We start from the raw sequence: 13,776 nt of genomic DNA on the forward strand, positions 1-13,776 counted from the left end.
CTCTTCCAAGCCGTGTGCTTGTTTGTATGTTCCCCTTCCCCCAAATCACATACATACTAATCTCCTGCCTTATGTCTTCAGAACAGTTCTCAGTTTACTGAAAAACTAGGACCTGGGTTATAGTTGACAGGTTGGCTTGAATAAAGTTTTTGGTTTCTTTCTTAGATTGACTAGTGATTAATTTTTTTTCATTGAGAAAAGCAAGTGCACATTTACCCCTGTAAGTCTAGGTACAGGATTTTCACATTCTTCTATTTTCCTAAATCAAATTGAAAACAACCCTGGGACCTCACTTCCCGGAAGATGAAGGTGCCTCTCTGCTTTAGTAAAAGAACTGCCCAGGGTGGGCTCACCTGAGGGGCTCACTGTCCAAGCCTCATGGTTCTTGAGGGCAGCTGCTCCATCCCCCCTGCTGGGGGGTTTAGCGTCATTTGTCACAGTTCCAAGGCTGGTCCAGTCCCCTCACTGTGGAGCTCAAATGAGAGTGTAAAGGTCCTCTGCTTAGTTCAACCCTCTCGTCATAGGGGAGGAGCAGCTGGACCCCGGGGAGGGGCAGAATGTGTCCAGAGTCACCCTGTGTGTGGCAGAGTCAGAGTCAGGACCAGGTGCCCTGTCCCCAGGCCGGCTGTCTGTCCACAGCCCCACACTGCTTGTGACAAGTGTGGTAGCAGCATCCTCCAGGCTGGGATTCTGCCCCATCCACCCTCATTCTGCATAAACCTGCTCCATCCCCCTGAGGAGGGCACTCACTGCTGCTGAGTCAGTTTCCTCATCTGCTAGAGGGGGGAGGGGTGCCAGAGACCCCTGGTCCCTCCCAGCCCCCCTCTTCCCGGGGCCCCTGGACTTACCAGTCTTGGAAACTCAGATGTGGAGATGGAAGCCCCTGTGCCTCCCCTGTGACCATGCTTCCTCCACTGAGAGCGGGCTGTGCAGGAGGCGTGGAGCTTGAGATGGGGCTGGTGCCACGGCACATGCTACCCTCTGGGTCCTGACACTCGCTCACCTCAGCACCTACCTGGGAGGTAAGGAGGCTTCCCTAGCTTTTCCCTCCCCTGGGGACATCCAAACCCCAGAGCCAAAGCAGGAGGTTGAGTTAATTTCCTTCGGGAAAAGTTTTCCTTTGGGAATCCTGGTTCCTGTCCTTTTGAGGAAGCCTGAAGCCCTGGAAGGAACTAGGGGCTAGGAGTCAGGGAGCCTGGGGTCACCCTCCAGGCCAGGCCACAGCAAATACACCCCCAAATACATCTTATGGATGAGGGGCCTGGTGCCATTCTCTGAGTTTTAAGACATTCCATTCTTTCTTAACAGACTGCTCAATGGCACCCCACTCCAGTACTCTTGCCTGGAAAATCCCATAGATGGAGGAGCCTAGTAGGCTGCAGTCCATGGGGTAGCTAAGAGTTGGACACGACTGAGAGACTTTACTTTCACTTTCATTCATTGGAGAAGGAAATGGCAACCCACTCCAGTGTTCTTGCCTGGAGAATCCCAGGGACGGGGGAGCCTGGTGGGCTGCCGTCTATGGGGTTGCACAGAGTCGGACACGACTGAAGTGACTTAGCTTAGTGACTATATAACATCCAGCTAAAAATTATCAGGGGGGGTACTCTTTCTGCCCCCTTCTGATATGTATGTCAGAAGCTTTCTCTATCTCTTTTATACTTTAATAAAACTTTATTACACAAAAGCTCTGAGCTATTAAGCCTCATCTCTGGCCCCGGATTGAATTCTTCTCCTCTGGAGGCCAAGAATCCCAGCGTCTTTTCATGGTTCAGCAGCAACCTATCACCAAGGGCTCTCCCTTGGTGGCCACTCACAGCCAGACAGGCAGCCCCACCGAACCCAACAGCTTCCAAAGTTCATTAAAATAATAATAATAACAACAACCGAGTTCATGACCCTAAACCCTAGAGCCAGAGCAGGAGAGAACCCTGAGAGGTCAGGCTACACATCCCCACTCTCCCAGACCTGGTTCCCAGGTGGTACCACCTACGTCACCTGGTTCAGTGGTACAAATGGCAGGCATTGCTGTTGTCCCCTTGGAGGTGCTCAGCCCTTAGGCCAGTGGCTCATCCGTGGCTGCACAGCACAGTAGCCTGATGTAGGCAGCACTTCTCAAACATGAAACCTGTGCCAGGCTCCTGTGTCTATGGAATTCTCCAGGCAAGAATAGTGGAGAGGATTGCCATGCCTCCTGGCAGACTACAGTCTATGGGGTCGCAATGAGTCAGACACAACTAAGCAACTAACAGTTTCATGACACCAAACTACCGTGTTTTTCACTCAGGGGGTTGGGGGGCGGGGAGGGGGTGCTGCTTTACAACAGCAATGCCTGCTATTTGTACCACTGAACCAGGTGAGAAGCACAGGCTGATGCTCTAGAGAGACCCCAGTCAGCCCACCTGACTCCGTGTCTACCTCTGTGAGCTCAGGTCCTGTCCATCAAAGGGCTGAGGAGGGGGCTGAGGTCCCCCATAGGCAGGGTGCCCAGCACCAGGCTGGGGGTGGTGGGGACCCATAAACAGCACCATCACCCCTGTTCCTAATAAAGGCAGAGCCACCCCTGCTGCCCCTCTGGACCCCTGACCTAGCTGGGCCCCCACACACCTGGGGTTGATGCTGCAAATGCTGGGTTTTCTCACTGAGGCTGTGATAGAAGGAGGCATGGGAGGTGATGTTTGTTGAGGGGCTGCTTTGTGACTGGTTCTGGGCTCCATGCTTCACACATGTCATCTTTCACAGTCCTCCAGTGACCCCAGCCTGGCTCCTGAGCCCCTGCTCTGTCCTCCCCAGCAGACCACTGGGAGCAACTCCTCAGAGAGCAGACCTGGGACAACCCAGGAGCCCTGCTGTCACCTATGGCTCTACTCATATCTGGGCAACTCCTGCCTCAGTCGTCTCCTTTGTGAAATGGGGACAATAGTCCCGACTCCGTAGCCACCATGGAAAGAACTGGGCTCATGCTGAACTCTGCTCTAGCCTGTTCAGGCATCCGCATGGAGGTCACTTCCTCCTGCTCTTCTGCTCTCAGTTCTGAAAAGAGCAGGTCAGGGTCCACCCCAGGCAACAGGGAGAAGTGAGAGCTGTGCTTCTCAACACCCTTCGCCTTTCGGTGGTTTCTTCCCAAGCCCTTTAGCTGCCCTACTCTGCTTCTCCAGATTAGTTCCCCAGCCCCTCTTCTCACCATCCACCTCCCACCTTCTCTCTGCTCCGTTGCTTCTGCCATCCTGTCCTGGGCCAGGGGGAGGGTGTGTGTCCCCATGTTGTCCTTCATCTCAGCTCACAGAACACCTGCCCTTGTGCCCTTCTCAAGCCTTCGACATCCTGGGGACAGTCTGCTGCAGGGCAGGAGGCTCCATGAGTGACTCTGCCGTCCTGGGTGGTAGGAACCAGTCCCTGGAGACCGGGATAGACCCAGCAGGATGGCAGCGGGAGGAGAGGAAGAAGGAACAGCCTGTGGGGAGTCTCCAGTGTGTGTGTGGGGTGGGAGGGGAGTGCATCTGGCATGGCAGTCCTGGCTGGGATGTGCTCTCACCTGAGCCTGTGGGAAGACATTGTGCGTCCCCTCCTGCCCCGAGGGGGCTGCGTGTGAACCTAGAAATGGGGAGGATGATGAGTGTGGTCAGGACCTCTGCTCCAAGGCTCACCACCCCCAATGCCTAAGCGGTTGACCCAGGAACAAGTGAGTGACCCCAGACTGATGCTTGTCAGGACTGAGAATGCAGGCTGCACTGCACAGGTGCCTCTCAGCCCAGCTGATGGTGTCTGTGAAGAAACGCTGACCCATGGGAACAGGTTTGGGGCTATGTCTGGATCACAGGACACCAGGTTGAGCCCTGAACCCTAGCCCACCTCCCCCCTGCCACCTGACTCCTTTCACCTGGGCCATGGACCCTGGCCTGGACGTGCCCAAGGACAGAGGAGTCGTAGTCTGGAAAGCACTGCTCGGAGGGTTGAGTCCCTGGTTTATACACACAAGGCTTTCCCCACTGAAGTTTCCAGCCAGGATAAATCCAGTGTCACTTCCACATGGTGACCTGTCACCCATCTTCACCTCATCCTCATGTCTCCATCTCAACCCTGAGTTCTTGACTGTCCAGGTTACAAGGCCCCAGTTTCTTCAATACTTTCCCCTTATGTGGAACCTGACCCCATTTCCTTCTGCCCCACCACCCACCCCAATATTGGCCTCCTCCTCCCTTCTCTGCTCACTTTAATTTAGTCACATCTGCAAAGATCTTTTTTTTTCCTCCAAATAAATAACATTCACAGGATACAGGAGTTGACAAGGTTATCTCTCCAAGAAATATTTTTCCAGCCTACCAGAGGGACTGATTGTTTTTAAGGAAATAGGTATTTTTAGACTATTTCCCAAGGAGAAATTCAATGAGAAATTCAATAAGAAATTAACAAGAGCAGAAAAGAAATTGCTAGATAAAAATGAAACTGACCTGAATCAACCTGTATGAATTTTTAGTGGACTGTTTCAGGAAAGTCGGTAGGCCAATTTTGTGTCAAAACCTTATTTTCTGTTATTCCCTTATCACCTCGATTAGCAAAAACACTGAAATATCCATGTAGATTGTGTAAAGTTCAAGTGTGGCAAGGAAACAATGTGGAAAAAGATATTTTAGGTAAATGTAAATTCATTAACTAAAGCCCAGATTGCAAATTTAAATTCTGAGAAACAGAATTTGGGGTAATAAACATCACAAGGGACAAGGAGATAGTTTTTGAATTGAGAAAGTAAACAAGAAGACATAACAAGCCCAAACATATATGCATCTAACTATACGGCCTTGGAATATATGAAGCAGAGCAGTCAGCAGAACTTTTTAAAATATGTATTTATTCATTTATTTGGCCTCATCAGGTCTTCATTGCATCACTTGGGATCTTTGGCTGTGGTGCATGGAGTCTCTAGCTGATGCACGTGGGCTCGCTAGTTATGGCATGCAGGCTTAGTTGTTTTGAGACATGTGGAATCTTACTTCCCCAACCAGGGATTGAACCCACATTCCCTGCATTGCAAGGTAGATTCTTAACCACTGGACCACCAGGGAAGTCCCCAGTAGAACTTTCTGCAATGATAGAAATATTCTATACCTGTCTTGTTCAATACAGTAGCCTCTAACAACATGTAGGTATATGGTGCTTGAAATGTGGCTGGTAGGACTGAGGACTTGCATGTTTCAATCTATTTAATTTTATTTAGTTAAAAATTAGGGGACTTCCTTGGTAGTTAAGACTCTGCACTTCCACTGCAGGGGGCACAGGTTCAGTTCCCATTTGGGGAACTAAGATCCCACATGCTGCATGGCTTGGCTAAAATAAATAAATAAAACAAAAGGATATGATTAAAAAAAATTAAATAGCTGCATGCATCTACTGTCCAATATACTGTACAGAAGAATTGGGTTCATGAAGTAAGTAACTCTGAAGTGATAATCACAAGTTTCTTAACATTAATAACCTTTACCCTCTTTCTCTTTATTTCCTGTTCTGACTCCAAAACAGTTGGACCATTCAGACTGTTTGATAACAAGTTAACATATCTCCTATTTACCTAAATGATGTCATACACTGTCACCGTGATTCACATTTTATCATGCTCTGGGCATTAAAAAGTATTTTCCCCTTTGGGCCTTGTGTCAGTATTTGGATGTTCCTTTGGGTTGAAGTCAAGCAATAGTAAATGACCTTTTGCAAACTTATCATCTAGGTTCCCTTGACCCTTGGCTCCTCTCCAACTGTGACCCTCTCTTTCCCCTTACAGACACTAGCTGCCCCAGGAGAAACCTATATTTACCGTCTTTCGTTCTCTTTCTCTGTCTCCAATGCACTGGCTTTTGTCCTGAGAACTTCATAAAAAAGCTCTAAGCAAGGCTGTCAATGACTTTCAAATGGTCACATCCAGTGGACACTTTTCAGTGCTTATTTCATGTGATCTCTGCAGTATTTAACCAAAAGTTTATGTTTAAATTTCTCTTGTCTTTCATTAAAATGTTAATTTTATTTCAATGCTTCTTAAGATTTGCCTGCCATGGAGACTACCTCCTGGGAATGCCCCCTGCTCCACCCCACCTGCCCCTGTGCTTCACCCCAGTCCAGGAGAGAGTGGCAGCAGTGGGGGGCCTTCCCCTGCGCCTCCCTCAGACCTCCACTTTCCTGGCACCTCTAGCCCTGGTGACACTAGGGTGCTGTTTTGAACGCTGGGGCAGGAGGGCCACATCGCTGCCCCTCACCAACGCTGCAAACAGGTGTCTTCAAGATCCTGGGGTTCTTCACCAGCTTCTTTTTTTATTCCCTATAGAGTAGTTGGGATGGAAGGCATTCACCCCTGGCTTCCTCTAAGATACCCTCTAGGCAGCAGGTGTTTAGTGAGCCTGCAAAAATTCTGGAGCCAATCTCAAAGGGGCTGAACATCAGGTGGGGCCCTGGAATCCAGGGTCTCTGTTTTAAGACTTCTGCCCGCTGGAAATAGTTAACCTCTTGAGACTTTTTTTTTTTAATTGAAGGGAGGGCACACTGTACACCCGCCTTCCACTCAGATAATTGAGGCCCAATGCCTAGTTACCCCGGAGAAGGCAATGGCACCCCACTCCAGTACTCTTGCTTGGAAAATCCCATGGACGGAGGAGCCTGGTAGGCTGCAGTCCATGGGGTCGCAAAGAGTCGTACACGACTGCAAGACTTCACTTCCACTTTTCACTTTCATGCATTGGAGAAGGAAATGGCAACTCACTCCAGTGTTCTTGCCTGGAGAATCCCAGGGACAGGGGAGCCTGGTGGGCTGCCGTCTATGGGGTTGCACAGAGTCGGACACGACTAAAGCGACTTAGCGGCAGCAGCAGCAGCCTAGTTACCCATGCCACCCCTAAACTCACACACACACACCAACTAAGGCACTGCCAGGGGTACAGACTTGCTTTGGCAACGAGGCCCCTCTGGATGTCCAGCGTGTGAACAGCCACATAGTGAGGTGTGTGCTGTGAAGTCAGCACCTTAGGAGGTGGGAGGCGGTGGTGGGCAGAGAAGGAAGAAATCTGATCTTGATGGATCAGCAGGAAAATGGGGAGAGGAGGTCAGGACATAGGAGACCAAGGATGATCAGAAAAGGGGCAAAAGCAGAAAATGTAGAAAAGATGAGAGAAGCAAGAGAAAGACAAAACAGGGTGTGAGCAAACACATAAAACAGGACAAAGAGCATATGGAGAGAAGGAAACAGAAAAGAGAGAGAGATGAACGGGAAAGAATGTGAGAAGGGGAGCCAGGAAGATGACATCAGAGCTCAGTATAGAAACCTCCATTGACAAGAGGGCTGATCCTCAGTCCTTGACAAAACCTAGCGGGCTGAGATCACCAGGTCGGCCACATAAATCAGCAGGTTGATGGCTGTCAGGATGACCACAGCCTGTCGATGGTCCCTGCGGCTCCAGCGGCTCCAGCGGTCGGTGAGCCTCAACATGTACAAGACCCAGAATCCCTTGGGCTTGCCCTCAATCTCCTCATCTACTGGGTAGAGCCACCAGAGAACCAAAGCAGTGGAGTAGAGGAGGACGGAGAGCAGGGTCAGCTGGATGGGCAGCCTGTACTCCCAGCTGCCCAGGTTCAGCAGCGTGGCCACAACTGCCTGGATAAAGCAGATCCAATAGATGGCCAGACACCACTCGTGAGCTGGCTCCTTTGGGTGCCGGGAGGTGTTGCAGATGAAGGTGAAGATGACACAGGCCACAAACATCTCCAGCACCTTCAGCACGCCCTGTGTGGTGTACACAGCGCAGGTGAGGTCTTTGAGCTTGTCGCAGTTCCACGTGCAAGACAGTTCTACACCATAAAGGAAGCACGTAATGTAGGTGAATGATAGGGCAGCGTTGACGCGGTCTATGAAAGGTTCATAAGGCAAAAACCGGTGTCTCCGGATAGACTGGACGACGAGTAGTGAGAGATAGACGTGGGCGGCGAAGCAGGCATCTGTGAGGGGCATGTGGTACGAGAAATGAAAGTGGGACTGGATATAACATAATTCAACTATGACTATGATGAGGCTTATGGGCAAAGAGAGGAACCAGATGAGCATGGCCCAGATATTTACGTCCCCGTAGCCCCTCTTCCGAAAGCCAGAAGTCACCAGCCAGAAGGCCATACAGCTGGAGAACAACTGCAGCAGGCGGAAGCAGAACCACACCAAGGCCAAGTAGTCCTGGTCTGTGGATGTGGACCTGGTGGCCATGGTGCTGTGATGGTCAGACAGGTCACGGTCACTGGTTGTGGCAGTGGTCCTCACTGAAGATCCACCAGAGAAAGATCCAGATCCGGAGATGGATTGAGTCAGATGCCTGGAAACGACCCAGGGCCCTGTGAAGGCTGAGGCTCAGGACCTGTAGAATTAGAATCAATGACTCAAGACACTTGGGTAACAGCATAGCCACTCCAGAATGATTCTCCCCACACATCACTGGTGGCTTTTTCAGGAGACTTGTTTTATCCTAAACTCACAGCTAGACTGAGGGTGGCATCAAAACTGTGTATATATTTTTATCTCTTTGTGCTGCTGCTACTGCTTCTAAATCGCTTCAGTCGTGTCCGGCTCTGTGCGACCCCATAGACGACAGCCCACCAGGCTTCCCTGTCCCTGGGATTCTCCAGGCAAGAATACTGGAGTGGGTTGCCATTTCCTTCTCCAATGCATGAAAGTGAAAAGTGAAAGTGAAGTCGCTCAGTTGTGTCTGACTCTAAGCAACCCCATGGACTGCAGCCTACCAGGCTCCTCCATCCATGGGATTTTCCAGGCAAGAATACAGGAGTGGGGTGCCATCGCCTTCTTTGTGTTAGATACCATTATTTAAAGGAATATAGAGTATGCTTCTCCTTTTCTACAATCACAAACCTTCATGATTCTCAAAATTGAAAAAGAATTAAAAAAAAAATAGTTTGGTAGCAAATTTTGACCTGAACAGACCTGAGACAATTAACAATTTTTGTTTATTTCAATGAAAGTGAATGTTCAAAAGTACAGCTGCCAAAATGAATGTGTTTGATCACAAATTGTTTTTAGACACCAGTGGGGTGTGATGTCACATAGAGTAGATGTACCGTGTTACTAGTCGGAAGCAGAAAGTTTCTGAATTCAGAAGCATATCTGTCCCAAAGGGATTTCAGAAAAAAGACTATGGATTGTAGTCTTTTGGAGGATGTGTCCCGGCCTGTCCTCCCTGCAGCATCACTAGAAGGAGCTGCCATCTGAGGGGACACAGCTTCAACCACAGAAGGGCAGTTTCAGGGGTGAACAGGGAGGAGCCATGAGGTAAGAGCAAGGCCGTGGGAACAGAATGACATGGGAAGTAGGGACTGTTGTGAATCCCCTCCACCCATTTTTGTCTCAACCTGTGACTCTTCCCCACTGGGGAGGGGATATCTCAACCCAGCGTGACTCCAAGGACGAGTGTCTTGGAGAAATCACTGAACAAATTAACATAATGTTTGGCTCATAAGCTCCAAAGCAGCCATCCATGCGCCAGTCTGGAAAGATCTAGGAGTAGTCCTACCTGTGTGGGTTTTCCTGGCCTGGGAGACTGGTTAGCAGCTTCCAAGCAGGGAAGAAGGGATTGGAAATGAACAAGGATGCTGTGTCTGATGCTGATGGGGAGTCTTCCAGGGCATCTCAGGGAGGGGGTGAGGATGGATGGATGATCACCCCCTTTTAAGGGCAGGAGCTGAAAGAGGAGGCCCCTGCAGGACCCCTGGGAGGGGCCAGCCCTGAGAATGCTCCTGGGACTTGGGGGGAGGGGGGTGCGGGGGGCAGAGTGGAGATGACTGGGGGGACCCCAGGGTCCCAGTGGCGCTGAGGCAGCCCAGTAGGGGTCTTCTGACCCAGAAGGGATGCAGGCATGGAGCCAACCTTCCCATGGAGGAGGGGCCTGGCCCGGAACTGAGACAGAACAGGGACCTGAAGGGGTTTCAGGGCTGTGACAGGGACACATGGCCAGAGTGGCAGGGACCCTGGAGACCACGGAATTGCCCAGGTCACCTGCCCAAGACAGTCCCGCCAGCCAGGGCTGCAGTCCTGCTCACACAGGGGCTCCTCCAGGGTCCAGTGTTGGGGGAGTGTGCCTCTCCCAGCCCGCCCCCTCCTCAGGGACAGCTGCCCTGTTTCCAAGGGACTATTTGCTGAGAGGCCCCCAGGGCAGAAGGGCCAGCACCCTGAGCCCCAGCCAGCTTCCTGCCATCAGGGGCCTTGTCACTTTGCTGATAATAAACCCCGGGACAAGCTGAGGCTAGAAAGAGAAACACAAAACAAAGCCTGAGAACCTTCCTGGACTCACAAAGCTCCTTGAGCCCCAATCACCAGTGGAGCCCTGGAGCCTGCTGGCCTCCCAGTGGGCACTGCCAAGGGTGGGGAGGGGCACTGGCGTGAGGAATGCTGGGGGTGTCATGCTCTCTGTACCCCAGTTTGATCCTGGCTTAATTACCTGAACTCACCCTGAGATTCCACCTAAGACTAAATGACAACTTTGGATCCTTCTCATGTCACAGAGGGAGGGCTTGGGGAAGGAGAGGATGAGGTTCTTGCTGTGTGACCCTGGGTCAGGCCTGTGCCCTCTCTGGGCCTCAGTTCCCCGACCTGGAAATCAGCAGCTTTGCCTGAGTCTCCCCAGCAGCCCCTCCTCCACTCTAATCTGTGATCCTGGACATGGTGCCCCCGTCGGAGTACAGCCTGGATGTGGCTGAGCCTTGCCTGCCCAGCAGCCAGACGTGTGGACTGGAAGACAGGGAACCAGGAAGGTCATGGTCAGGACAGAGGAAGGAGGAGGAGGTGCCAGAAGGGCAAAGAAGGTAGAGGGGAGAGATTGTGGGAGATCCCTCAGAGCTGGATGAACCTGGGCAAGTTACTCACCAGAGCCTTAGTTTCGCCGTCTGTGCAGGGGACTTTAGTATCTACTTTACATTAATTAAATGTATGGAAGCATGTGAAGGGCTTATCAGAGCCCTGGTGCATGGCACACTCAACCCATGCCATTTACCTGTCCCCCTCCCCCTCACAAAGGACCCAGAAGGCCCTGGCCCCACTCTGGACATCAGCATATGCAGCTTGATTTGCTGCAGATCAGGGGCTGCAAACCAGCTTGGACTGGAGGTGGTCCAGGGATGTGTTTGGTTTCCCTTCAGAAAGCGATGGTAGAGAATCAACATTATTTTTTTCCTCAAGTGTTTGGTAGCTGCACAGTGCTCCAATTTCACATGAAAATCCAGATTTCCAGCTCCTTTTCAAGCCTCAGGAGATCCAGTTTCACTGGGCTGCATTCCCTAAAAAGGGGGTCACTGGAGCTGAGCAGCTGCTGTCTCCTTTATATTGTTTTCATTCTCCGTTTAATTTTCTATATTTTCTTTTTCTCATGTATAACTGAACTGACAAAAATTAGGACTATGATCATCTCCCATGTGCCTGTTTCCCCTCTTGGGTGTGGCCAGGCTTCCTGCCTGCTCACAGAAGCATCTGCCCCTCCATTCAGGGAGCATCCATGTCCTCAACCTCATGTACAGCCTTCAGCGCATTTCACATGCTCTGACATCACATTTGGACATGTGTGTACATATATGCATACAAGTTTATAAGGCATATCTGTATATCTTTTTCAGTTTTATACACATGAGACCGTGTCATGCACACGGCATCTTGCTTTTTCACCACCCTTTTGAGGTGCAGCTGGTCCTTTCCAGGGGCCCTAGTCCTCTCCATCCCCTTTACTTATTTCCTTCCCTCCTGGCTCCTGCGGGTGTTTGGACTGACCTGCCTTCTCTAGATCAGTTGACCCTCCCCTGTGAGTCTCAGACACGGGGGGACACAGGATATGACCAGGGGTCCTGGGATCCACATGACCACCATGCTCTAGAGTAGGAGGTCAGCAAGCTTTTCTGAAAACTTAAAAAAAAAAAAATATGACAAAGAATTTATTTTTCATTTCTGGAAATTCATCTTGAATATCTAGGGCTACTGCAGCAAATCATCACAAGCCTGATGGCTTAAAACAGCAGTGTATTCTCTCACAGTTCTGGAGGTCAGAGTTTTGAAACAAGGTGTCAGCAGGGCTGCTCTGTCTCTGATGCCCCAGGGAAGGGTCCCTCTTTGCCTCTTTTAGCTTCTGGAAGCCCCTTAGCCATGTTACCCAACTCGGGCTTGTCTGCTTATCCCTCAGGAAGCCAAACATTGAGACACCAGTGTCGGGAACAAGGTGCTGCACCCCCACTGTGAAGCCGATCATCGCCCATGTCTGTGCATCAGCCTACAACCGGGGGCGGGGTCGGAAAAAATACTAATGAACGTTTCTACCATTTTTCCTGGATCGCCTGTGTACGGAGGACTGGTGTTTTTATGGTTTAGTAGGTTTGAGGTGGAAAACAAAATCCAATGATGGCCAACTGGCTGTCCTCTCGCACTCAGACCTCCTGCAGAGAACTGTCTTGTTGGAAATCTACCCTCTCCCTCCCCCTCCCCCTGTAGTGGACACACCCTGACCAAACCGAGTGTCCTGTCAGGTCTTAAAGGAAGAAACTATTTCAGATCCTTTTTTTCTCATGCTGGGCAGGGGGTGGGGTGGGGGGTGCCCCAGGTTAGAACTCCCCTGGTGTTAGAACAATAGAAGTCTTCTTCCGTCCAGAGACTGGGGGAAGGGGGCGCAGACCTAGGCAGCCCCTGCCTGGAGCATTAGGATAAGAACCACAGAGGTGGGGGAAATTCAGATCCATAAGAAGCTGATCCCCTCTTTTCACTCCCTCGCCTGCAAAGACTCGTCTGTAAAGGGGGCAGGCTTTTCACAGTTTAGTTTCCCTTTTGCCTTTAATTTAGTGTCCTTGTTGGAAGAATTTTGCCTTTCAGTGCCCTGTTACTGTTACTATGGAGTAACAGGAAGGCCTGCACATGGAGTTCCCTCCCACTTACCAGATCTTTGACAAATTAGTTCTAAGTCCAAATAGTGGAGGAATTTAGAGACCCATTCAGGGGCCACCATTCTTCAGAATCGAAAGCAAACTGGGCCAGTCTGTATTGCAATTAAAAAAAAGACTTTTTTAAAACAAGGTCATAGCTCTAGTTTTGCCAACCTGCCAGGAAGTGTCCAGTGGACTTCTACAAAGTCTAGAAGTCCACTGGATGGATGTAGGCCCCATCTTCACTTCACCCACTCCCCTGGAACAGATTACAAACAAACATGCAAATTCCTCTTGGGTAGAGACTGGTACAGAGTCACAGAAAAGCCAGGTCCCACTCCTGTTCTGTCCAAATTGACCCCAAAGTTCCAAAGGGCAAAGAATATTCCCAAACAGGTGGGAAGGGGGCTTCCAAGGTACACACCCCTCTACTCACTCAGTCAACAGCTCCGCAGCTCCTTCAGAGGCCAGTTTCCTTCTCTCAACAGAAAGTGAAAGCAGGCTGTGAGGAAGTGTTAGGGGAAGCACGCTGACTGAAACCGCCCACCCTGGCCAGGCACTACCCACCCTGGCCAGGCACCATAGTAACCATTTCCATGAGTTGTTTTACGACAGGAAGTCCTGGTAAGGAACAGGGAACTAATAAGCCTCCATCAACCAGAAGAGTTCGGGAAAGGTCAAAAGGAGGCACCACCTGTCCGACCACCTCCCAGAATACTTCTCTCTGGCATCCGTCTTGCCTGAACAAGGCACCACCAGGAAGGACTCTGAGTCAGAATGATTGGCTAAAGACCACCCGGAAACTAATCCCATCACCCTAAAACCCGAGACAGCGAGCCATGTGACAGA

The 13,776-nt window shown here is 50.6% G+C and overlaps 1 protein-coding gene across 1 annotated transcript; it reads right to left on the reverse strand.

The window, feature by feature from the left end:
* Window positions 1-6,825: 6,825 nt before the first annotated feature.
* Window positions 6,826-13,448, reverse strand: LOC113879801 (myeloid-associated differentiation marker-like). The gene is made up of 2 exons (XM_027521605.1): window positions 13,364-13,448; window positions 6,826-8,381 (listed from the first exon to the last, which is right to left on the reverse strand). The coding sequence occupies exon 2, from the start codon at window positions 8,231-8,233 to the stop codon at window positions 7,346-7,348; it is 888 nt and encodes a 295-aa protein (XP_027377406.1). The 5' UTR covers window positions 8,234-8,381; window positions 13,364-13,448; the 3' UTR covers window positions 6,826-7,345.
* Between the last annotated feature and the right edge of the window lie 328 nt (window positions 13,449-13,776).

Source organism: Bos indicus x Bos taurus, chromosome 21, assembly GCF_003369695.1.
Source record: "Bos indicus x Bos taurus breed Angus x Brahman F1 hybrid chromosome 21, Bos_hybrid_MaternalHap_v2.0, whole genome shotgun sequence".
NCBI classification, from domain to species: domain Eukaryota; kingdom Metazoa; phylum Chordata; class Mammalia; order Artiodactyla; family Bovidae; genus Bos; species Bos indicus x Bos taurus.

What these genes read in the sequence shown, in the direction of transcription:
- LOC113879801 (XM_027521605.1), bottom strand. Translation starts at nt 8,233, where the DNA reads ATGGCCACCAGGTCCACATCCACAGACCAGGACTACTTGGCCTTGGTG.